Source organism: Dreissena polymorpha, chromosome 9 (assembly GCF_020536995.1).
Source record: "Dreissena polymorpha isolate Duluth1 chromosome 9, UMN_Dpol_1.0, whole genome shotgun sequence".
In the NCBI taxonomy this organism is placed as follows: Eukaryota; Metazoa; Mollusca; class Bivalvia; order Myida; family Dreissenidae; genus Dreissena; species Dreissena polymorpha.
Window position 1 is genome coordinate 3289411 of NC_068363.1, and position 26404 is coordinate 3315814.

The 26404-nt window shown below is 37.4% G+C and overlaps 1 protein-coding gene across 1 annotated transcript in view; it reads right to left on the reverse strand.

Moving 5' to 3' along the window:
* Positions 1-1842: 1842 nt before the first annotated feature.
* Positions 1843-26404, reverse strand: part of LOC127845716 (b(0,+)-type amino acid transporter 1-like) — a 32040-nt gene continuing 7478 nt past the window's right edge. Inside the window, exons 3-14 of the mRNA XM_052376813.1 lie at positions 24499-24600; positions 21679-21806; positions 18529-18667; positions 17592-17717; positions 13444-13543; positions 9926-9970; positions 7733-7856; positions 6907-7010; positions 6188-6284; positions 5306-5455; positions 4458-4626; positions 1843-4006 (exon numbers count right to left, since the gene is read on the reverse strand). Of these exons, the coding sequence (XP_052232773.1) occupies positions 3948-4006; positions 4458-4626; positions 5306-5455; positions 6188-6284; positions 6907-7010; positions 7733-7856; positions 9926-9970; positions 13444-13543; positions 17592-17717; positions 18529-18667; positions 21679-21806; positions 24499-24600 (1343 nt within the window). The 3' untranslated portion in view covers positions 1843-3947. The remainder of the gene's footprint in view (positions 4007-4457; positions 4627-5305; positions 5456-6187; positions 6285-6906; positions 7011-7732; positions 7857-9925; positions 9971-13443; positions 13544-17591; positions 17718-18528; positions 18668-21678; positions 21807-24498; positions 24601-26404) is intronic.

Sequence of the window (26404 nt, forward strand, 5' to 3'; positions counted from 1 at the left end):
GTGTATTAATTGCAGTTAATTGATGTTAAAAAGTGACAGTTAAAGTGACAGGCCTTACTCAAGTGTTAATGGCTAACGACGTTACACACGTGTGATCAGTGATGCAATTAACGGATCAATTTCCTACCGCACAGTATCGGGAGCAGCCGGGCGAAGCCAGACGGTGAAGTATCAAAGAAAATTTTTCTCACCTTTTGCCGACACTGGGACAGTTATTCGCACTTCGAGATAAACCACAGTAAATACATGTAAAATCGGGACTCGGGACAAAATGTTATATCGAATTATTCGACATAACGAAAATCGAGATAAGCGATGTTTATTTATATAGAAAAAGAAGGAAAAAAATGGGACATTGAGCTTACTTCGACACATCGAGAATATCGAGATATCCGATGTCGAGATAACGAGAGTGGACTGTATCAGATCTATGCTAACGTGTCATATATCAGATCTATGCTATCGTGTCATATATCAGATCTATGCTTACATGTCATATGTCAGATCTATACATACGTGTTATTTGTCAGATCAATGCGCACGTGTCAAACGTCATATCTATGCGTACATGCCATATGTCAGATCTATTCATAGGTGGCATACGTCATATCTATGCGTACATGCCATATGTCAGATCTATTCATAGGCGTCGTACGTCATATCTATGCGTACATGCCATATGTCAGATCTATTCATAGGCGTCATACGTCATATCTATGCGTACATGCCATATGTCAGATCTATTCATAGGCGTCGTACGTCATATCTATGCGTACATGCCATATGTCAGATCTATTCATAGGCTTCATACGTCATATCTATGCGTATGTGTCATACGTCAAATCTCTTTCTATATCAGCATATCAGCGTGTTCAGTACGAACAATATCTCACTTCCAGAGAATGCGTGGTGCATTGGTGATTAAATTATTATATATTTTATATATTATTGGATGTCGGTTGCATTCTCAAGATACCATGAGGGTCCATAGATTCGAACACGAGCGGCCCAAAGACAGAGACCGATTGCGTTGATTGTCAAATGATGCGAGAGCCTATATCTACGTGCTATAGCACTGAGTATGGCGAAGAAGATGAAAAAGCATCCTTTAACAATCTAGCCTGTTCGAAGTAAAGTTGTATATGGTATGTTGCATCCAGCAAACTAGCTAAGTTACCGCCTTAAAACATTCTGTATTTCTCGCAACCATTTAGGCCATGCAAATGTAATCTTCCTAAAAACTGTTCTTGAAATTCGAATATTTGGAATGTGAACTCTTTATTTTGCATCTTGTTAAAACTTACGTTTGTTGTGAACAAACAGTATTTAATAAAGCCAATAAATGACCTAATTAGCGCACGATGAACATATCTAAAGGGTCTTGTTCTGTAAAACAGAAGTAAAATATGGCATCCATATAAACCGACTTATTCCATTGCCTAACTATAGTAATACAGCTGTCTTGCACTTAGGACCATTAATGCCATCAAGGCTGTGTTCTTCACCCCCTAAGTACTCGTCAATATGTGTCAAATGGCTGGATAAACTGGGTGCAAATATAAAATAAACACTTTTAAATTGAACGAGGTTTTATATTTTTAATGACATTGTTCATCTCGTAATGTACGAAAATATTATATATTTGAACTTAATTATTTTCCTTTCTAAAATATTTTTTTTTCAACGTAAATGGTACTTTACAATGTAAAGTTAAAATAAAATCCATAACACCATCACAAATATATAGAAAGAAATGAACACAGTTTAAATGTATGCTTGTTATATATATAATAAATTTGACTAAGCAATATCCCCATTAAAATCTAACAACAAGATCACCCGCAAATTGAAATCACGTATTTTTATTTTGAATAGAAGTTCCGCAATATAAAAAAATATGTGCGATATATCTCTCTGTTAAAACATGTATAAAACGTGTTTATTGTTGTCAAATTAACATTTAATAACTAATCGACAATGCAGTAAAGCAAAAACTGAGTTTGTTGAACAGTGTAGAGAAATAAAAACACGTGCAATACCATGTTATGAAGTGATACATAAATAAGCACCTTTGTGAGAAGCATTAAGTGCATGATAATTTGAAGCAAAACATGAAAATAAACAGTAATATACAGTAATTAGAGAAAACATATGCAGTAATAAGAGAAAACATATACAGTATTTAGAGAAAACATATATCTTCCAACAAGTAAACAATGAAATAAACAATTTGAGAAATACAATAGAATGCATTCCAAACATATAAAGAAAAAGAGAAATACAATTTAGTGCAATACAATGCTTAAACTTATCATTTGAAAATCCGTTTCAGAAAAACAATTAATCAGAAATACAATGAAGTTCAATGCAAAAGTTTGTTAAATAAAACATGAAGTCTGTATTCTTGATAAATACATTTTCTAAAAAATAAACTTGTAAGTAATAGTTTGTTGCCGATGTACTCAATGAAGTTATTTTCGATTCGATGGGGATAAATAAATGCGTTCAAATACATGTATATAAATAATGCCAAACGTTAAGATCTTGCGCATATCTACCCTGATGTTTTAAAAGGAAACACACTTACATGAATCATCTCGCAACACCGAATGACTCGTATATAACATAAGGCTGCACATAAAGCAATGCAATGGTATTATTATCCATATAATTGCAAATTGTACATTTGTGACCGCAACAACAGCACATAATAAGCAAAGGGCATCAGCAAAACACATGATGTGCCATGGCAACATACAATAGGCCAGTGCCACATACAGAACACATAATATTGCATTTCGACATTCGGAACACATGATTAGCCATTGCCACATAAAAGGCACAAAATTGACCAGTGTCACAAAAACAAAATCGCACTATTAACTCAACCTTGATTATGACATGCAAATATAGTGCAACACATACATTTACACAATGTATATCAATTAACATGTAGAACAATTATCAACATTTAAAGAAGCAACTTTCAAAGTACAGCAAAATGAATAATGCTAAAAATGTCACAAACACGGAGAAAAACGAATTTAAAATGGCCCAGGTATGTGTATCCCCATTTGAATTTTTTAATTATTTCTTGCATAGCCAGGGAACAAGAGACATGCATAGTTTGATTTAAGTTAATGGTATGTCTCCAAAAATATTGACATGAACATGATTCTCAAATACACGCGCATGCAATATAAACGTTCCTTCAACCATAGCTTTCATTTAACAACATGTGCATGTAAACGTGTCATTTGATGCAAAAACACATGACAAATGATAGCACAAACACGTGACAAATGATAGCATTTGACAATATCTGAGCTGTAAAGCATCATTGGAACCCTTGGGCACTCAAATACGCTATCCTTTTTTATTAATGTATTTACATCGGAATATAAACAGTGTGTTTTCGAAAATGCTTGTAAGGTATGTGTGTACCATTCAAAAATACAGAACACAAATAGGTATACAAATGTCAATATACGTGTTGTTTGTCAAGATATGAACGCGCATACATTCATTATTTTCAATTAATTTTTAATAATTAATGTTACAATTGAATGCATTCATGTAGACCATTCTGTAGATGTACGCTCGTGGTAATTGCAAGCCTTCTGTCGTAGAATTCAACCCCACACATGAAAATTAATTCCCTGCAGACAACATAGATGCAGTTTGGTTGTTATTATCTTAGATTAAGAAGTTATTTTTCTTCCATAAAATTATTTCAGTGTAATCGAAACGCACATTACGATTTTTCGTGGTAATCTGGTCGTGATAGCTTGTGTAATAATGCGCGTTGCTATAAAAACATGAAGTGTCAAAACTGTTACTATTAATAGTAACACATGCGTTACTATAAATACATGTTAATATTACATTTTTCGGTTCACCAAAAGCTAGCTTGACGCATGATCTGTGGGTTCCAAAGGCAGACGAATTCAATCGTGGTGGGGAGGGGCCACTTGAAACATGATTTGGAAAAATCGGTAGACAGCGTCTGTAAACAACGATATTATAATTATACACTACTCGACATTATATACAATATCGAATAAAATGACTACTTATAAAACAATAAAAAATATATGCATTAAAAACGTCATATAATTTTCCCATTTAAGATCTTCATCTTCATCTTTGCCATGTAAATGTTTATACTTTTATTCTTTTTTAGGTGCTGAAAGAGACTCTAGTGACAGGTCGCAGGTGTGTGGTGGATATGGTGTCCGCCTAACGATCGGGAGGTCATAGGTTCGATCCCCACTGTGGGAGCGTTCTTTAGATTTCTTATAAACACCAAGTACTGGTTGTTCTTATTACTTTAATGTCGAGAGCGTTTCAGATTAGCTTAAGGCTTTCTATGGAATAGAGATAATTAATAAGGTTAAACTTAAGAGACTCCAGGTTCTCTTTTGAAAATAATTTACTATACAAAATGTACTTCCTACCGGTCTTCGGGACCTTCAACTTGTAGTAGACGAACGGGAAGTAGACAAAGAGGCCGGAAATGATGAAGAGTATGGCGTAGAAGAAGGTCACCCTTCCGGTCTGGATGATTGGCGACACTACTAGGTACACCGACATGATGAGCACGATCACGGGTATAAATATCGGAACCTGGTAGAGTCAAAACACAGCATTATAATTGTGTTCGCCTGCGACATGTTTGTTTTATCTACTATGTTATTCAAGCGTGGTTATCGACTTAACCGAAACTCAGCAGAACCGAGATAACATGTTATAGCTTTGAATTAAATACTAGACTTATGGTGTACAAGTTTACAAATATTTGAATGAAATCCTTGCATGAGTTACCATATCATCATTTAAAAATGGGGCTTAATGTCAATCACACCAGAACCATTACAAGAATCCGCAAACAATTCAGTAGGACACATTGCCCGATTTAAATTTAATCTAGTCAGACATTTGGACCTGTAAGAAGCTTGCCCGATTTGGGTTTAATCTAGTAAGACATTTGGACCTGTAAGAAGCATAGCCCAATTTGATTTGAATCTAGTCTCCATTTGGACCTGTAAGAAGAAACGCCAGATTTGGTTTTAATCTAGTCAGACATTTGGACCTGTCGGAAGCATGGTCTGATTTTAGTTGTGAATCTTGTCAGAGGTTTGTTTCATCTGCTTGACTAGCATTATTGTTACATGTTCATGACTTGAATTGTAAACTCCTCTGATTATTTGTCACAAGTCGTGTCTGAAAATGTCGAAATGTTTGTCAGCGTTTATTATTTTCATTTTTTCTGACTGTTTGACAGGTTTCGCGGAATATGCGTTACCTTGTATGGGCGGTGCAGGTTTGGTTCTTTGTATCGCAGGTACAGAAGCGCTACCATGGTGGCGCCGTAGCTGAGCCACATACAGAAACTGTAGAAGTCGATCAGCGTGCTCAGGTCGGACGGTATTATGGTCAGAATGGAAATGATTAGCTGAAACGCATTGAATCATTATTTACTCAAAACTCCTAATTTCTAAACCACGAAATGGAAATTGTTTTGTTTTCTTAACACAATTAGAGAATTATTGTATTATCTCACTTTTTTCTGTTTTTATAATAAAATCTGAATGTGCAGTTGAATTGAAATGAATCATGTTACAGTTATGAGTTTTAAGCTATACATTGGACATAATTGTATTTTCTTCATGTTAACGTCGGATTCGAAATTTAAATTTTAGCTTTGATTTGGGCGATAATGACATGTTTAGTAATTCAGTGAGTCAGAACTAAGTAAAACTGTGAATAAGAACTAAGTAATACAGTGAATCAGACCTAAGTAATACTGGGATTCAGAACTAAGTAATACTGTGCATCAGAACTAAGTAATGCAGTGAATCAGAACTAAGTAATACAGTAAATCAGAACTTAGTAATACAGTAAATCAGAACTAAGTAATACTGTGAATCAGAACTGAGTAATCCAGTAAATCAGAACTTAGTAATACAGTAAATCAGAACTGAGTAATCCAGTGAGTAAGAACTGAAATTATCAAGTAAATAATAATTATCTTTGTGAAACGTTATTTTCTTGCCCAATATCAGTCCCTATTATCAACCATAAAACTTGTATAAGTGCACGATCAATTTCTACGAGAATTTATTTCAGTACAATGACCTAACAAACGGTAAAAGCAAATTAAGAGTGAATTAGTTCAATCACTTACTGTAAATAATATGGACGGCATGGGGGTGCGGCGTTTGACCTGAATGTAGGAGAGAATACTTGGGAAATGGCCGTCGCGAGCGGAGGCGTAACACAGTCTGAAACATCCGTTATAGCACAATGTTTAATTAAACATGCTTCAATGTACGAAAATGAGAACATTACTTTGAGCAAAGGTGATAGAAGAAGCTTAACTTTTTATCATTCGAGCTTCGTTTGGCAACCTGTTTGCACTGTAACATTCCGATGGGATACTTTAAATGCTACTTTGTACAGCTAATCGGGTATGCGATTGAGTATTGGCTAAACTAGTAATCTTTAGTACTGTTTGGTCGCAGCCTACCATCATTTCTGGTGAGAGCCTACATGGACCATTAAATTGTGTCATAAAGTCCTGATTCGACAAAAGCTGGACCTGAAGTTACCAGAAATATATATCCACGCCTTTCAACCATGTGATCGAGGGATTTGCAGTAAATATATAAGATTCTGCTGCTACATGCATTGTGTTCACCATAAAAAAAACGTCATCCAATCACTGATATAACTAAGTCTATTTAAAAAGCGTTGACCTTTTTACTAGTTGAATTTGATTTGTAATATATAAATATAGTTAATATTCTTAAAACAAACACTATGGACGATGTGTGTTGGGCGTAACCAATGTAGGTGTGGCTATGTATTCCATACCACGGGCGCTATGACATAAACTCGACTTACCTGCCCGTAGCGAATATTGTGCCGTTGGCTGAGCCGAGGCAGGACAGCACGACAAAGACGGGCATGACCCAAGCCATAACACCCAACATGTGGCCCGCCCAGCGCTGAAAGGCAAATATCGGGAGTCCCAGTAGCTGATTATACAAAACGGTTATGTACTCGCTGCCAACGTTGATCGTAATGTTTGTGTTTGTTAACAAGATACATTTGTCAATATTTTGTCTTTAAAAACAAGTATTTTCATGGACTTAACGGTGAAGTTAATACGTATGTCGTCAGTGCTTTGGTGATATTATACCTAAATTTATCGATGTTATTGACCAAAATGCCCTCGCTTGAAATTTAAATAGTTTGTAACAATTATAGAGATATGATCAATAAAAGTTTCAATTATGATTAAAACAAATAATAAACAATAATAAATACATAACAACCGCGGTAATTAACCGTTTCAAAAATGTAACCACGACTATAATTTTAAAGTAACAGTCATTTGCATTGTATGTTGTGTTACGAATATCTGTATATCTATCCCAAACGCTATATCATACACACGACTATATGAGCCTTGTTCTGAGAAACCTGGGCTTAATGCGTGTGCAGTCCGCACAGGCTAATCGGGGACGAAACTTTCCGCCTTATATCGATTTTCGTGTAGAAGAGACTTCCTTTAAACGAAAAATACCATAAAAGTGGAAAGTGTCGTCCCTGATTAGCCTGTGCGGAATGCACATGCTAATCTGGGACGACACTTTACGCACATGCATTAAGCCCAGTTATCTCAGAACGCGGCAGATTTGAATGTGTAACTACAACGGGGACTCACCACTGCCACAATGCGGGAAATGAGGATTTCCTCCTTGGACATGACGGCCATAAACCCCACGTTCGCGAGTACGTACGCAACTGTCGTCAGCGGGATGCCAAGCATTATGGCCCTTGGAAGGTTCCTAGGGTAACATAGATGACATGTGTTGGGCCGCCGTAGATAATGGTTGCTAAACTGTTTTCTGCCTTGGAATACATATCCATTTTCAACGTTGCTATAATCCTTCTAATTGATGTACATGTATATTCAAATATAAACCGAAAACCGATATCAAATGAAACACCAGTTGCATCAGCAGGAGATCGTTCTTACAATATTATAAATGTCCGTCATTTGAGGAAAGTGACAGGTTGCCACATTAAGGTAGCGCACCTCTAATGATTTCCCGCGATTTATTTTACGATCATTGTCGATCTTCAATGATCGGTTATTTCCGAGAGATGCATTTTATTTTTTTCAAAGTTCGAATTTTGTTATATGTTTACGTAATTCCTTTAGAATACATTATTTTCACAATAAATATTGACTTTGATCCAAATATCATCTGAAAAAATACGATTTCGCGATTTCTTCAAAGATTGGCGAGCCTTTTTACCTGTTTACGTATCTATATCTAATTTAAGCTTGCGCAATTGTGAAGTTGTCGTGGCCTAGTGGTTAAGGCGATGTCTATAAATCTTTTGGGATCTTCCCGCGCAGGTTCGAATCCTACCGACATCGCATAGTTTTTGCGACACGTTTTATTTCTTTTCTAACGTAATTTGATTTAATGATGCATATATGCTATGTTTTGTTGTTAATATGTTGAAATTTTTATGCACATCCTTCAATTTTTTAAATTAAAACAACGTTATGGCTAAATTGGGTGATTTACTGCTGAAAATACGGATGATGCATGTTGAATTTTTATTTTTATTTCAAAAAGTAAACGGTAAATTTGTCTATTTCTTGGTATTTTTGCTGTATTTAGTGTTTCTATAAAAACTATGTTTAAAATATAACTTAAATGGTACTATTTTGAATTTTATGACACTTTGTTTTTAACCGACCCAATTTTTACTTGGCTGAAATCACTTACATTTCATGGCGCTCTTCCATAGATAAAAATTTGTAAAAAATAAATGTCTGTAAAAGAATACTTATTTAATCTTGTTTAAATTTTAAACACCTTTACTGCATCTATACACACCAACAGCATGCCCATATTTAGAAATTTGAATGAATTATGGAACTTTTATATACCCCAGGGGTGAAAATAAACTGTACAAAAGCTGAGCGTGGGGGTGGTTTTGAAAAAAACGGTATATTTTTTTAAAAAGCACGGAAAGCCTACCTACAAATTTGCATGTAGTTCAGTGAAATGATGCTGATTAAGAAAATAATTTATTAGATTATATTTGGATATGTGCCCATTAGAGGTGCACTACCTTAAGACACAGTGCAATAATACAGAGCATGCACATTTTGCACAAAAGCTTTAAAGGACCTTTTCACACGTTTTGGTAACTTGACATAATAGAAAAAATAATTGTTTCAGATATGCACATTTTCGTCGTGGTAATAATATTTGCGCGAAACAGTAATACTTAACATTTACCATACTCTAAAATATCCATTTCATGATTCTTTTGACGATTTAAAAACCTGAAAATTATAAAGCGTTACAAACGCGAAACGATTAAATAATTTGGAAAGTTATGTTGATATGATTAAATGTTGTGCCATTAAGAGGATTTCTGTTATAAAGTATAAAATACAATACTCTAAAAGCACGGATGGCCGAATGGTTTAAATGAAAGACCTTTACTCCAGGGGTCGGTGGTTCAAGCCCAGTTGGGGGAATACTTGTTTTATTTTCCAATCGTATTTTTTACCGTAGCTATTTAGTTCCAATGTGTGCATTTATCAAATTAAAGCATTTAACGACAGACTTCAATCCATGCCAACTTATGTGAAAATGTCCCTTTGACACCAGTTTTGGTATAAACCTATTTATCTAAGTTGAATTGCTATTAAGAAAGCACTCGAGCCTGTTTACTGGTAAGAATCAGCACTTAGTGGCTCAAGTAATTTTGAAAACACTCCACAAGTGCGATCGAACCCGGGACCTCCTGCTGGTCGCTAAGGAGACAACAAATTTACTACGCAACCACTTAATTTTAAATACTTATGTTATGTGTCTCCACTTACTTTTCGGGTTGTTTAAGCTCCTCTGTTATAAAATTAAGGTTATTCCTGAAATAAAAAAACACATTATACTTGCAATATCAATAACAAATTCATAATATAGTGACACAAAAGAGAATTAGCTGGGATTTTAAAAATATAGGTTTTAATATAATACGGACTTCGCACTTTGTCAAAAAAAAATCGATTGATATCAAGTGCTTATAATTTTTCTGAGAATGCGTTTACGGGGTTAACATTTAATAAATTTGTTGCCGACTGTTTTATTCGTTTACCGCTCAATCATATCTGTTTGCATCCGTGTAGTACTTAACAGAGGAATCTACATAAGGGGTAATCACGTGACAAACAAGATGGCGATGTTTATGTCGAGACATGTATTGTCGCCGTTTTATACCCTTTATTGATTTTATTAATCGTTAAAATGACGCTCACTTTCCAGCCATATCGGCAAAAAAGTGATTAGCGTTCATATATAGAGAATACTAGGTAAGCGTTGAATACAGAGAAGTTTATGTTGCGAGGCTTAGAATGCCGGAAGCGCGAGCCTAATTCAACGCTAATACTAGTATTCTATTTATCCCATTTGATTTTTTCAACGTGACATTTAACATAAATAGATCTAATAACCTTAACAATAATTTTAATTCAGTCATAAAAGCGCTTAAAATCTAACAAATGTAACCATGCGTAGTGATATACATGTATTTGTTCTGGTAGTGGTACGCAAAATATTAATATTCGCTCTATATATCGACTTTACTCGTTGGGAACTCTCTTAGCGGCAAACAAAACGCTAAACACTTTCTTGCTGTTATGGCTGGAAAGTGAGCGGTATTTATGCAAGTAATACCAGTAATAAAGGACATAAGACGGTGAATAATACATGTCTCGGGATGGACGTTGCCATCTTGTTTGTAACGTGATTTCACCCTCAGAGCTTACATGTGACTCATCTTCATAGGGAGACTAGTTTATGAAATCGTTGTATCTTTTTGTATTCCACGTCCCGATTTTATTGATATTCAACTTAAATAACATTTTACATGTTTGTAAAATATCTTTGATCTTTTTTATTAATATTTGACTAAATCTTGTATTATTTAAGTTTTAAAGTAAAATATTATAGTAATATTTGTCATTAAGTCAGTTTTCCTGCTCTTTCAAATTGTTGTTCATACGAATCATTTTAAAGTATTCAAAACGTGTACTGCTCGAGAAAAGTTAAGCATGCGACGGTAATCTGTTGCGTTTTTCAAAACAAAAGCATAAACATTTTGAATTGTGTAAATTCTCAAAACAGCATATAAAAACAAGAGCACCGCCTTGCGGGTGCAGACCGCTCATCTATTTTCTTTTTAAAGGTGAAGGGACTCTCAATTTAAATCACAAAGGAGGGAGAGGTGGAGTGAAGAGAGGTGTATAGTGTGGGGGTGTAGACATTGATTACATTATCTTCCAAAAATGCGAAAAAAATGCAAAACAAAATTCGGTGGGTGCGGGGGGGGGGATTCTTGGGTGCGATGATTGGACGGTATTTCAAAAATAAAATAATAAAAAAAATATTTGTTTTTTAACCGTTTCAAAAAAAAAATTTTGGGGGGGGGGGGGGGTATAGTGTGAGGGTGTGGTGGTCATTTGTGAGATGATCTTAAAAAAAAATAGGGGGGGGGATTCGGGGGGGGGGGGGGGGGAGGGCACGGAAGATGGTTTGGGTGGAGTCTATTGTGGTATGTCAGGTAAGAGTAGTTTTGTCAAAGTATCAATCAAATCTAATCATAAATAAAGAAGTTATGGCAATTTTAGCAAAATTTAATAATTTTACCTTGAGTGTCAAAGTCATTCAAAGGTCAAGGAAAAATTCAACTTGCCAGGTTCAGTAACCTCATGATAGCATGAAAGTATTTGAAGTTTGAAAGCAATAGCCTTGATACTTTGGAAGTAAAGTGGATCGAAACACAAAATTTAACCATATATTCGAAGTTACTAAGTCAAAAAGGGCCATAATTCCGTAAAAATGACAACTTGTCCTTTTACTGCCCACTTATGATAGTTTGCGAGTGTTCCAAGTATGAAAGCAATATCTATGATACTTTAGGGGTAAAGTGGACCAAAACACAAAACTTAACCAAATTTTCAATTTTCTAAGTATAAAAGGCCCATAATTCCGTTCAAATGCCAGTCAGAGTTACATAACATGGCCTGCACAGTCCCCTTATGAAAGTTAATAAGTGCTGCAAGTATGAAAGCAATAGCTTTTGAGACTGTAGGAATAAAGTGGACCTAAACACAAAACTTAACCAAATTTTCAATTTTCTAAGTATAAAAAGGGCACATAATTCTGTCAAAATGCCAGTCTGAGTTACATAACTTTGCCTGCACAGTCCCCTTATGATAGTTAGTAAGTGTTGCAAGTATGAAAGCAATAGCTTTGATACTTAAGGAATAAAATGGACCTAAACACAAAACTTAACCAAAATTTTCAATTTTCTAAGTATAAAAATGGCACATAATTCTGTCAAAATGCACGCCAGAGTTATCTAACTTTGCCTGCCCAGTCCCCTCATGATAGTTAGTAAGTGTACCAAGTTTGAATGCAATAGCATTGATACTTTCTGAGAAAAGTGGACCTAAACGCAAAACTTGACCGGACGCCGACGCCAACGCCAACGCCGACGCCGACGCCAAGGTGATGACAATAGCTCATTTTTTTTTCAAAAATTAGATGAGCTAACAATAGCATATATAGACTATACAGGCTTGTTTAAAAATACCACAGAGTTCAGTTTTCGGAACACTGCTTTTGCAAATCATAGAATAATATGTAATTGAGAAATACATCCATTCGCAACGTTTCTGTGCCCAAATCCAATTTTATTTATTTTGAAATTACATATATAAATATTCCTATTCATTCAACTTCGTAGCATGTCTTTCTGATGTGGCCTACAGCATGAATACTAGATTTTTCTAAGCAACTCTCCCACCGGCAACAAAAAACAAGAGATGTGTTTGTCAGAAACACAATGCTCCCTAATGCGCCGTTTTTTTCTTTTTTTTACCTTTGACCTTGAAGGATGACCTTGACCTTTCACCACTCAAAATGTGCAGCTCCATGAGATACACATGCATGCCAAATATCAAATTGCTATGTTCAATATTTCAAAAGTTATTGCAAAACTTTACTGTAAGGTTAAACTTTTGGGACAGAATGACAGACAGACAGACAGACAGACAGACAGACAGACAGACAGACAGACAGACAGACAGACAGACAGACAGACAGACAGACAGACAGACAGACAGAAAGAAAGACAGACACACAGACAGACAGACAGACAGACAGACAGACAGACAGACAGACAGACAGACAGACAGACAGACAGACAAACAGACAGACAGACAGACAGACAGATAGACAGACAGACAGGCCAAAAACAATATACACCCGATCTATCGATCCGGGGGCATAAAAACATGTTCGAATGAACGCGGGATGCGCCTATTGGTCATGCACTTACCAGCCGTCGTAGGCCCACAAACCGTTATAGAACGCGATGGCAATGAGGGACGGGTCCTCTCTTGTGTCCTCAAAACCTTCGCCGATATACTGCGTCTGACCTGCAGAAAACGAGCCGCGTTTTGGAAAAACTGGGCTAAATGCATATGCGTAAAGTTTCGTCCCAAATTAGCCTGTGCAGTTCGCCCAGGCTAATTAGGAACGACACTTTCCGCTTATATGAAATGTGTCCGTGTAATAGGAATGTCTTATTAACGGCAGAGCCTAATCTGGGCGACACTTTACGCAAATGAATTAAACCCAGTTTTCCCAGATCGCGACTCATGCACCATTTATAGTCGTGTTGCTGATGGTGGAATCAAACAGTGTTCTACTGGAAACAACGGAATACCGTTAGGACCATCGTGGTTACACATTAAAATCCAGAATGCAAGAACGCGATAGTACGATGGCGACAATGCGACATACGATGACGACAGTGCAACAATAGGATGGCAACAGTGGGATAGTACGATGGCGACAATGCGAGAACGCGATAATACGATGACGACAGTGCGACAATACGATGACGACAGTGCGAAAATGCTTCGGCGACAGTGCGATAGTACGATGGCGACAATGCGAGAACGCAATAATACGATGGCGACTATGCGATGACGACAGTGCGACAATACGATGGCGACAATGCGATAGTACGATGGCGGCAGTACGATATGACTATCGCATTGTCGACATCGTACTATCGCACTGTCGCCATCGTATTGTCGCACTGTCGCATTGTCGTCATCGTACTATCGCTTTCTCGCATTCTCGTCATCGTACTATCGAATAGTCGCCATCGTATTGTTGCAATGTCGTCATCGTATTGTCGCCATCGTACTTTCGCGTTCTCGCATTCTCGCCCTCTGGATTTTAATGTATAACCACGATGGCCCTAACGGTATTCCGTAGGGAACTGATAACTTTGGTAATGGTATGTAGTTGAGATTTGATAATTGCAACTCTCGCCACGTAACGTAATCTCAGTTCGAAGCATCAGCAGTTGGAAGAGAATTTTATAGCACGTGCTGCTTTACTAATGTCAAGTGACCAAAATACAACGACTCTACAGCCAACGCGGAAAAAACGTGCGGCAATGTGACGCCACTTCACTCATAGTCTAGTGTGTTAACCTATGACTACGCTGACTAAGTGGCTAAGTGTAAGAAGATCGAAGTCTCGTGTTTTTAACTATTGTACTTTAACCTGTTGTTATTTCATAACACATATTAAGAACAACACTCACATAGCTTAATCATCCATTTTGCGCCGCGCCTCTAAATTAGAACGAACACTTACTCGGTGTGCCTCAAATCTTATTTAAGATTTGTTACCATTCATTTGTGTATCCAATCTTAACGCTTCTCACCTAAACAAAAAACGCCTTCAGGGATCTTAAATAGTGGACGTTCAATAGAAATCGGTTATAACGTCTCAACACAAGCAATAATAGTTAGGAACCTTCCTGCAACACCTAGTTGAGGCCATTTCGGATAACACAACAAATCGTCCTGCGGTTGTCTTATATCGCCTCGGGTCGTGAAGCAAAAGCCAAACAATTTTTACGTATGTTGTTGCGCGAGCACTTACATCCGACCTCCGACTTGAGGCAAGCGCTTTTCTAAAAGACCTTGACGTGTGTGTATTTCGAAATTTACGAAGTCCTTCCGCGCCTGAAGCTGCATTATGTGTGACCCCGAGTGTCTCCCAGCCCTCCTACCTATTTTAATAACGAGACTCAAGAAAGTCGGACCGAATGATTTATATATCTGCTATTTCAGGCTATTTATCTTCAAATGGAAGATTTGCAATTTTGATGTCGTTTTATGTTGTGTGTCGGGGGGGGGGGGGGGGGGGGGGGGGTAGGTCCGGTATGGGGACCTCAAAGCAAACTCGGAGAAGCACGTATACCAATAACTACATCAATATGTCCTCGACTCTTCCCTGAGGCTATTTTATAGTTGCCACCGATTGTGACCCTTACCTGAGGCTATTTAATAGATAACCCTGATGGTGACTCTTACCTGAGGCTATTTTATAGATTCCCCCGATGGTGACCCTTCCCTGAGGCTATTATATAGTTGCCACTGATGATGTCTCTTACCTGAGGCTATTTTATAGATAACCCCGATGGTGACTCTTTACCTGAGGCTATTTTATAGATGTCCCGATGGTGACTCTTACCTGAGGCTATTTTATAGTCGCCCTGATGGTGACTCTTTACCTGAGACTATTTTATAGATAACCCCGATGGTGACTCTTACCTGCGGCTATTTTATAGTTGCCCTGATGGTGACTCTTACCCTGAGGCTATTTTATAGATGCCACCGATGGTGACTCTTATCTGAGGCTATTTTATAGATGTCCCCGATGGTGACCCTTACCTGAGGCTATTTTATAGATAACCCCGATGGTGACTCTTACCTGAGGCTATTTTATAGTTGCTCTGATGGTGACTCTTTACCTGAGGCTATTTTTTTATAGAGGCCCCGATGGTGACTCTTACCTGAGGCTATTTTATAGAGGCCCCGATGGTGACCCTTACCTGAGGCTATTTTATAGATGCCATCGATGGTGACTCTTACCTAAGGCTATTTTATAGATTCCCCAGATATTGACTCTTACCTGAGGCTATTTTATAGATGCCCCCGATGGTGACTCTTACCTGAGGCTATTTTATAGATGCCACCGATGGTGATTCTTTACCCGAGGCTATTTTATAGATGCCCCAGATGGTGACTCTTACCTGAGGCTATTTTATAGATGCCCCCGATGGTGACTCTTACCTGAGGCTTTTTTATAGATGACATCGATGGTGACTCTTACCTGAGGCTATTCTATATATTCCCACGATTGCGACTATTTAATTGAGGCTATTTTATAGATTCCCCCGATAGTGACTCTTACCTGAGGCTTTTTTTATAGATGACATCGATGGTGACTCTTACCTGAGGCTATTTTATATATTCCCCCGATTGCGACTCTTTAATTGAGGCTATTTTATAGATTCCCCCGATGGCGACTCTTTACCTGAGGCTATTATATAGAGGCCCCGATGGTGACTCTTACCTGAGGCTATTTTATAGATAACCCCGATGGTGACTTTAACCTAAGGCTTTTTTATAGAGGCCCCGATGGTGACTCTTTCCTGAGGCTTTTTTATAGAGGCCCCGATGGCGACTCTTTACCTGAGGCTATTTTATAAAGGCCCCGATGGTGACTCTTACCTGAGGCTATTTAATAGATGCCCCCGATGGTGACTCTTATCTGAGGCTATTTTATAGATGACCCCGATGGTGAAACTTACCTGAGGCTTTTGTATAGATGCCACCGATGGTGACTCTTATCTGAGGCTGTTTTATAGATAACCCCAAAGGTGATTCTTACCTGAGGCTATTTTATAGATGCCGCCGATGGTGACTCTTACCTGAGGCTTTTTTATAGATGACATCGATTGTAACTCTTACATGAGGCTATTTTATAGATTCCCCCGATGGCGACCCTTATACTGAAGCTATTTTATAGATGCCCCCGATTGTGACTTACCTGAGGCTATTTTATAGATTCCCCCGCTGGCGACTCTTTTACAAGGCTATTTTATAGATGTTACCGATGGTGACTCTTACTTGAGGCTATTTTATAGATTTTCTCGATGGCGACTTTTTTACTGAGTCTATTTAAGAAGCCCGCGATCGTGACTCTTACCTGAGGCTATTTTATAGATAACCCCGATGGTGACTCTTAACCTGATGCTATTTTATAGATAACCCCGATGGTGACTTTTTACCTGAGGCTATTTTATAGATGCCACCGATGGTGACTCTTACCTGAGGCTATTTTATAGATGCCACCGATGGTGACTCTCACCTGAGGCTATTTTATAGATGCCACCGATGGCGACTCTTTACCTGAGGCTATTTTATAGATGCCACCGATGGTGACTCTTACTTGAGGCTATTTTATAGATGCCCCCCGATGGTGACTCTTTACCTGCTGCTATTTTATAGATTCCCCCGATGTTGACTCTTACCTGAGGCTATTTTATAGATGCCACCGATGGTGAGTCTTATCTGAGGCTACTTTATAGATTCCCCCGATGGTGACTCTTACCTGAGGCTATTTTATAGATGCCCCCGATGGTGACGATCATGATGGCGATCAGTTTCGTGACGGTGGTGATGTTCTGAAGGGAGGTGGCCATCTTCACGCTGTAGATGTTAATTGCGGCCAACAGCACTAGAAGCATATGAAACAAGTGTTGTTGTGTTTTATGGTCAAATTTAGGGAAGAATTCGGCCCCTTTCCCAGTCTCAAAAAGAATAATTTTTCCAAATGACTGCCTAGAATTTCCAAGTGTAGGTTTCGAAACATTTTTATTTTGCATAAACTGCAACATTCGGGTCATTTTCTTATTCAGCATAATATATTGAAACTCTGTAAAACTTATATTGAAAACACTTGCATTTTAAATTTTTATAAGTTTTTGTTCGCAAACAAAAAACATGACAAAATGTTCACAATTTTAGCAAAAACGACGCGTTTTTTTCCCAAGTCGGAAGGGCCCTGGCCCCAATTCCAAAGTGGTGAAAAAACAAGACGCAATTATCGAAACATTGAAAAACTTTACCTTTTCGAACTTATATAGCGATATGATTTTTTTCTAAAACATACCGTTTATTTAATATTACACATTATAACTGTGTTCAATATCACGCTATAGATAAAGCAAGTAGCTTTTTAATAACGGGCTAGTCCACATACTTTTGTATTTTTTTGTTAAATGTATTTAAAAACATAATAACCAAACTGTAACATTTTGAATATTGTTAAATAATTATAATAACACAGACATAAAACATGAAAGCTATTGAAGTTTCATTGTAGTTGACAATCTTTAGCGTAAGCAGGACTGTTATTTTGCATTCTTGAGTATCTTAAGTATAATGCATACATTCTTTTTTTAATCTTAATTTTTTAATTGTAATTTTGCCAAACAAGTTCATTTAACGTAGTAATAAACCGGAAGTCGGTTACTCGGTATACGTACACATGGCAAGCACGGTGACCAGCTTGACGGGCATTTCCGGCGGCTCGACGCATGTCGGGAAGAACGGTTTCACCGTGTAGGTCCCCAGAGAGAGGCACATCACACTGAACATGATCGGTCGCAGGATGAAGATACCCATCTAGGAGAGACTTACATGGTAATAACTTTTTTATTTAGTTCAGTTTAACCCATTTATGCCTAACGTCTAGAAAAAGGCCTTGGCAAACAGCGTAGACCCAGATGAGACGTCGCATGATGCTGTGTCTCATCAGGGTCTGCGCTGTTTGCTTAAAGGAATTTCTGTAAGAAATATTATAAATTAAGAAATAAATATATTAGACATCCCTAATTTTGGAAATAAATTGATCCAATTTAGAGGGTTAGGAGAGTCCACTATGCATAAATGGGTTAAATCAATTTATTTTATCTCGATTGCATTTGAAATTCTAGCCACTTATTTGAAACGCTCTTGAGTTCATTTCCTCGGACTAGAACGGGTACATGGCGTCTATAGGGGAGATCTAAAGAACGCTCTCACAGTGGGGATCTAACCCGTAACTACCCGGTGGCTAAGCGGTCATCGTGTCCACAACGCCACGGGAACCTTGCCACTTTTTGAAATGTAAATGTAAGGACTTAGATAAAAAATAAAGATATAATAAAAAGAGAAATATTACAGTTTTATATTTTATAAAAATGAGTAAAATACGGATACAATGAAAAATCCCTATCTGGAAAATACATAATTATATTGTAATTTTTATTGTATATAGTAATTAGTTAAATACATACCGACATACAATGAATATGCCCATCGAGTCAAACATACATTTTTAATTGCAAGTTGTGAAAACTATAGAAGAAATCGAAACAAAATGTTTGGTAAGGAGTGTAATAAAGAGATAATCATGGTTACTTTTGTATGCTATTCAGTCATGGAAGGAATAGTAAACGAGTTTGAGCCATGGTTGTATTTTGTATGTGAACGAATTCCGACTCTACGACGTCAAGCATGGTCGGCGCTTAATTTGCCCATTTTGTGTTTTTTATTCCAAAAGTATCAGTCGCATAAAATTGGTATGTCACTGCTAAATGCTTGTTGCCAATTTTTTATTTGAGCGGATAGGACGCCATTCTAAATATATAATGTAATATTAAATAAAGTACACAGATAAGCATCATTTGTCGCTGCAAGCTTAAATCGTTCGTTTTCTGGGCCAAAACACAAAGTCCATATAGAAATGCGATATAAACATACTTGACACTATAATGTTCCATTTATAGTATTAAAATCTACAAGGCCGTCAAAAAGTTCGACATCCGCTCGGGTTATGTTAAATAGGACGGAAACAAGAACACAACTCAAACGTTATCAAACTAGGTCTTTCTTCCGCCCACCACAGTTCGCAAAGTCGTATTGAGAGATAGGACGTCAGATAATTGCGAAAGTACGCGCATATATACAGAGGGGGAAATCACGTGATAGTCAAGATGGCGACGTCCATGCCGGGGCCGGTATTTTTCTCCGTTTTATATCCTTTAATAACTTGTATTATTTTTTTAATTCCCCTCACTTTCCAGCCATATTAGCAAGAAAGTTACTGGCGTTTATTTCATAGTAATATTCACTCAATATCTCGACTTAACTCGGTGCAACATTTCTTAGCGGGATGACATAATTAGGGCTCCACCACGGAGTGTATATTGATATGAGATGAATCGAGTATTTGACCCTTACTGTAGTAAATTCAATCTTATGCAAATTTTACCATGTCTCGCTCGTTGTCGTTGTCCGCTTCCCCTCTGGATATAAAGCTTAAGAGAATAACTGACACGTCCAGTGGTGAAATACATACGTTAGGGAAGTTGCGCTATTTAGGACTACCTGTCAAATGCACAGGCAGCAGTATCATAAATTTGCCCCCACCCCCCGGGACCCTACCCCCCCTCCCCCCGAGCTTACCCAGGGGTTCCAGATTGTTAAATGTACACCTATTGCGTATGGTTTGACTTTTCAACAACGAATATTGACAAAAATACACAGTTTGAAAAAATAACCCTCGTATATGTATTATATATAATACCTATACGAGGGTTATTTTTTAAAACTGTATATTTTTGTCAATATTCGTTGTTAAAAAGTCAAACCATACACACTAGGTGTACATTTAACAATCTGGAACCCCTGGGGTAAGCTCGGGGGGGGGGGGTAGGGTCCCGGGGGGGGGGGGGGGGGTAGGGTCCCGGAGGGGGGCAAATTTATGATACTGCTGCCTGTGGTCAAATGTACTAATCACACTTCTTTAATAAGGGTTGACTTAATGTTTTGGTGTCGTATTGTTTGTGTCGTGAAGCATGATTTGTGTTGTACAGTTGGATGCACGTTTTGTGTCGTGTTGTTTTGCGCATGATTTGTGTTGGGCTGTTTGATGCACGTGCGTTTTGAGTCGTGTTGTTTTGCGCATTTTTTGTGTTGACTTGGTTTGCACAGGTTTAGTGCTATGTTATTGGGCATGTTTGGAGTTGTGTTTTCTCCACATGGTTTGTTGTGTGTTTTTTACGCATGAGTTGTGTTGCACTGTTTTTCACAAGACCTGTGTTGTGTTGCTTTGTTTTGAGCATGTTTTGGTCTATGAATGTACTGTTTTCTGTTGCATTGCGCATGTTTTTGCGTAAAGTTGAAATGCGCATATTTTTATGTTCTGTAGTTTAGTGCATGTTTGTTGTACAGTTGTGCGCATGCGATATGTTGACTTGCGCATGTTTGTGTTGCATTCTTTAGCTCATTTTTCGTGTTGTGTTGTATTTCGCATGTCCTGTTTGGCATTGCCCATGTGTTAACTGTATTTTTTGCGCATGTTCTGCACATTTCTTGTGTTACTTTCTTTTCGCATGTATTGCTGTGCTGTTTTGTGCGATTCGTCCTGCATATTCAGAATAGAATTTCGCGGAACGAGCGGGTTTAAATAAGTGATGTCTCATCTGGAAGTTGCAGTGTTACTTAAACCCTTTTTATTTCAGCCCGATCGTGTGAACGTCTAGTTCTTGTTGTCGATAGAGACACTCTTTAGAATACTCCCTTAGTGCGGATCGCAGAGCGGACACAAAGTCAACCCCTTTTCTTTTATGTTCGATACTCTGCCAACATACCCAGTCGTATATGAAGGCCAGGACGGTTCCAATGCGCCGAGTACCAGAACCGAACGCGTACATCAAGTACGCATGCTCGCCGCCAGAGCGAGGTATACTGGTCCCCAGCTCAGCGTACGACAACGCACCTGGTAAGAAAGAGGGAAGCAAAATAATCACATAAAAGATATCCGTTGGTTTTCAGTGTGGCAATGAGCAATATCATGCATAGAAAAAAAGATGACATTTGTTCAATATCTATTATCGAGTGAGAGTGAGCAAGTTGTCTCCATCCCCAGTGATGGTATAAGTTTTATCACACTACGACAAACATATTTTTATGCCAATGAATATTTTTTATTCGTCCATTTCAGTAATATGTAAAAGGATTTCACTCCCTCTGTTTATGTTTCTCTTCTCCATGGAAAATAAACCATTTCATATATCTGCTGAATCATTTATGATTAAAATATGAAAAGGCAAACAAATTACATGAGTCCCTATTAGTTTCATTGCCGTCACATTACATATAGCCAAACGTGCATTTATCCTATTTCCAGATGAAAATCGATAGTATAACAACGATCGTATAAATTTTACCTTTATACTATCGCTATTTTTAGACCATGGTTTTCCGATCTCTATCTTAAGAACACTATATGTTTCAATGTGACGTCATAGCAAATGATGACGTTGAAGTAAACAAACACTTCGGAGTCAACTTGGAAAGCCAGCGCTGTTTCTTTGAATTTTAAAGGGGCCTTTTCACAGATTTTGGCATTTTTTAACTTATTCATTAAATGCTTTATATTGATAAATGTAAACATTGGATCGTAAAAGCTCCAGTAAAAAATCAAGAATAAAATTAAAAAAAGGAAAAGAACATTGCCCGGAGCAGGTTTCGAACCAGTGACCCCTGGAGTCCTGCCAGAGTCCTGAAGTAAAAACGCTTTAGCCTACTGAGCTATTCCGCCGAGTACACATACTTGACGTATTTTATACCTTATATAAGCAATCTTCGTAGTTTCACAAAATTTAACGACAAAAACAGAACTCTCCAAATTATTCAATCGTTTCGCGTTGCAACGCTTTATAATTTTTAGGTTTTAAAATCGTCAAAAGATGCATATAATGGCTATATTAGACCATGGTAAATGTTCAGTATTACTGTTTCCTCACAAATATCATAACTAAAACGAAAATTTGCGAATCTGAAACAACTTTTTTCAATTTTGTCAATTTACCAAAGCGTGAAAAGATCCCTTTAAAGTATATTTACTCTTTTTGAACGATAAACGACCACAAAATAATAGGATAAATAGAATATTATGTGAGTTTTGGATAAAGATCAAGTTTATCATGCTCGGCACGAACCATGTTAGCGCTCGGCAAGCCTCGCGCTACATCGGTTCTAAGCCTCGCATGATAAACTTGATCTTTATCCAAAACTCACACAATATTCTCTATATAACGATGAACAACTCGCGGAGTGAATTAACTTTTGACTTTTATCTAGAGCACGAATGATAACACGCTGCGATCATTGTTCGGGCATATTAAAATTGCATTTCTTATCGGCTTAGTATTTGATAACATGTTGTTATTAATGTAGTGCATAAAAAGTACATTTCTCATTTGCGAATTATCAGACAAGTTTTTGTTCAAAACAGATAAAAATAAACTGATGTTGAAGACATGTTAGGTGATAATCATGACAAAGGACACTATCCATATATGGGCTACAAAACAAATTAATCTTTTCCGTTTGCTTCGTCATGAAAACGTTGAACCACATTCAAATAACTTTACAAATCTGAAGCATCTTCAGTTATGCTAATAATGATGAAAGCCTGGCGTTATTTAAAGGGGCCTTTTCACAGATTTTGGCATGTTTTAAAGTTTGTGATTAAATGCTTTATATTGATAAATGTAAACATTTGATCTAAAAACCTCCAGTAAAAAATAAAGAATACAATTAATAAAAGGAAAAAAAGGTAGATCGCACTAAGGCTCGAACCAGTGACCCCCGGAGTCCTGGAGTAAAAACCAATTAGATCGCTCGGCCATCCTGCCAAGCATGTATGAGTATAGATTTTTTTTATACTTAATATAAGCAATCTTCGTAGTTTCACAAAATTAAACGACAACAACAGAACTCTCCAAATTATTCAATCGTTTCGCGTTGCAACGCTTTATAATTTTCAGGCTTTTAAATCGTCAAAAGATGCATATAATGGCTATATTTGACCATGGTAAATGTTCAGTTTTACTGTTTCCTCACAAATATCATAACTAAAACGAAAATTTGCGATTCTGAAACAACCTTTTTTGAATTTTGTCAATTTACCAAAACGTGAAAGATTTAACAGGACCGAGTCCGGTTCTACCTGGGTTATATCAAATACTTAAAATCCGTAATATAAACAAACACGTATTCGAATACTTAAAATCCGTAATATTAACAAAAACGTATTCGAATACTTAAAATCCGTAATATTAACAAACACGTATTCGAATCTTAAAATCCGTAATATTAACAAACACGTATTCGTATACGTCATTGCACGAATTTTCAAAACCGAAGGCGGACCGCATGATAATGATAAACAACTTAAAGGCGTGGTGGATATGATGCCCACCTTGCGACGGGTGGTCAGGGGTGTGATCACAACTGACTGGGTCCATTAAACTCCCAAAGACACCAATTATTGGTTCTATCATGAAAACCTACTCGAGAGAAAGCTGCACCTCTTTTTAAGCCTTAGGCACTCGATCCAATAAAGCTCATCAATAGATTTGAACTTAATGTTATATCGTTCCCGTAACCATGGTAGCATTTACCTAGAGTTGAGAGGACGCCGCACGCTGTCCAGATAATGAGACTGAACCCTACTGACCCCGTGCCCTCCAAAACGCCCTTGGGTGAGATGAAGATACCGGAACCTGTAGTAAAACATTGTAGGTCAACTACAGACAACGAAACTTGTAATGCAACATTGTAGTTCAACTAGATACAACGACTATATGTAACATTATTAATTAGATTATTAACTTACGGACATGGTTTGGCTTTGTCGTGTGTACTGTTATTTATGGCGTGTCGAACGTAGCATAATTCAAATATATATCTTCACTAATGTCACGTTTTCATGGTTAAGTCCAACACATGTTGTTATTTATGCATACTTAACATTTTCGAACTTACAATTTTCGAACTTATCCAAGATATCATTGGGACAAATCTTCTGACCAAGTTTCATGATGATCGGAAGATAAATGTGACCTCTAGAGTATTAAAAAGGTTTTACTATAGGCATATAATGAAAATTGTGGTGGCCATGTTTTTCAACCAACCGGCATCATTTTTGAATTCGTCCAAGATATTATTGGGATGAATCTTCTGACCAAGTTTCATGAAGATCGGACAGTAAATGTGGCCTCTAGAGTGTTAACAAGATTTTACTAGAGCCATATATAGCCATATAAGGAAAAAAGCCCCGCCCCTTAGCGGCCATGTTTTTCAAGCAAACGTAACCATTTTCGAATCATCCAAGATATCAATAAGACAAATCTTCTGACCATATGTCAGGAAGATTGGACAATAAATGTGGCCTCTAGAGTGTTAACAAGATTTTACAAAAGCCATATACATGTATAGCCTTATAAGGAAAAATGCCCCGCCCCCTGGTGGCCATGTTTTTTAAGAAACCAAAACCATTTTCGTACTCATCCAAGATATCATTAGGACAAATCTTCTGACCAAGTTTCATGAAGATCGGAAAATAAATGTGGCCTTTAGAGTGTTAACAAGGTTTTACTATAGCCATATAAGGAAAAATGCCCCGCCCCCCCCTGGCGGCCATGTTTTTCAACCAACATCATTTTTAAACACGTCCAGGTTATTATTAGGATGAATCTTTTGACCAAGTTTCATGAAGATTGGACAATAAATGTGGCCTCTATAGTGTTAACAAAATTTTACTATAGCCAAATAGAGCCATATAAGTAAAAATGCCCCGCCCCTTGGCAGCCATGTTTTTCAAGCAAAGGTTACCATTTTCAAATTCATTTAAGATATCATTGGGACAAATCTTCTGACCAAGTTTCATGAATATTGAAAAATAAATGTGGCCTCTAGAGTGTTAACAAGGTTTTACTATAGCTATATTGGGGAAAATGCCCCGCCACTTGGCGGCCATGTTTTCTAACCAACCGGCATAATTTTCGAACTCATCCAAGATATTATTGGGATGAATCTTCTGACCAAGTTTCATGAAGATTGGACGATAAATGTGGCCACTAGAGTGTTAACAAGATTTTACTGTAGCCATATATAGCCATATAAGGAAAAATGCCCCACCCATTGGAAGCCATGTTTATCAAGCAAATGTTACCATTTTTTAACTCATCTAAGATATCTTTGGGACAAATCTTCTGAGCAAGTTTCATGAAGATCGGAAAATAAATGTGGCCTCTAGAGTGTTAACAAGGTTTTACTATAGCCATAAAAGGAAAAATGCCCAGCCCTCTGGCGGCCATGTTTTTCAACCAACCAGCATCATTTTCGAACTCGTCCAAGATATTATTGGGATGAATCTTCTGACCAAGTTTCATGAAGATCGGACAATAAAGGTGGCCTCTAGAGTGTAAACAAGATTTTACAATAGCCATATATAGCCATATAAGGAAAAATGTCCCGCCCCTTGGCAGCCATGTTTTTCAAGCAAAGGTAAACATTTTCAAACTC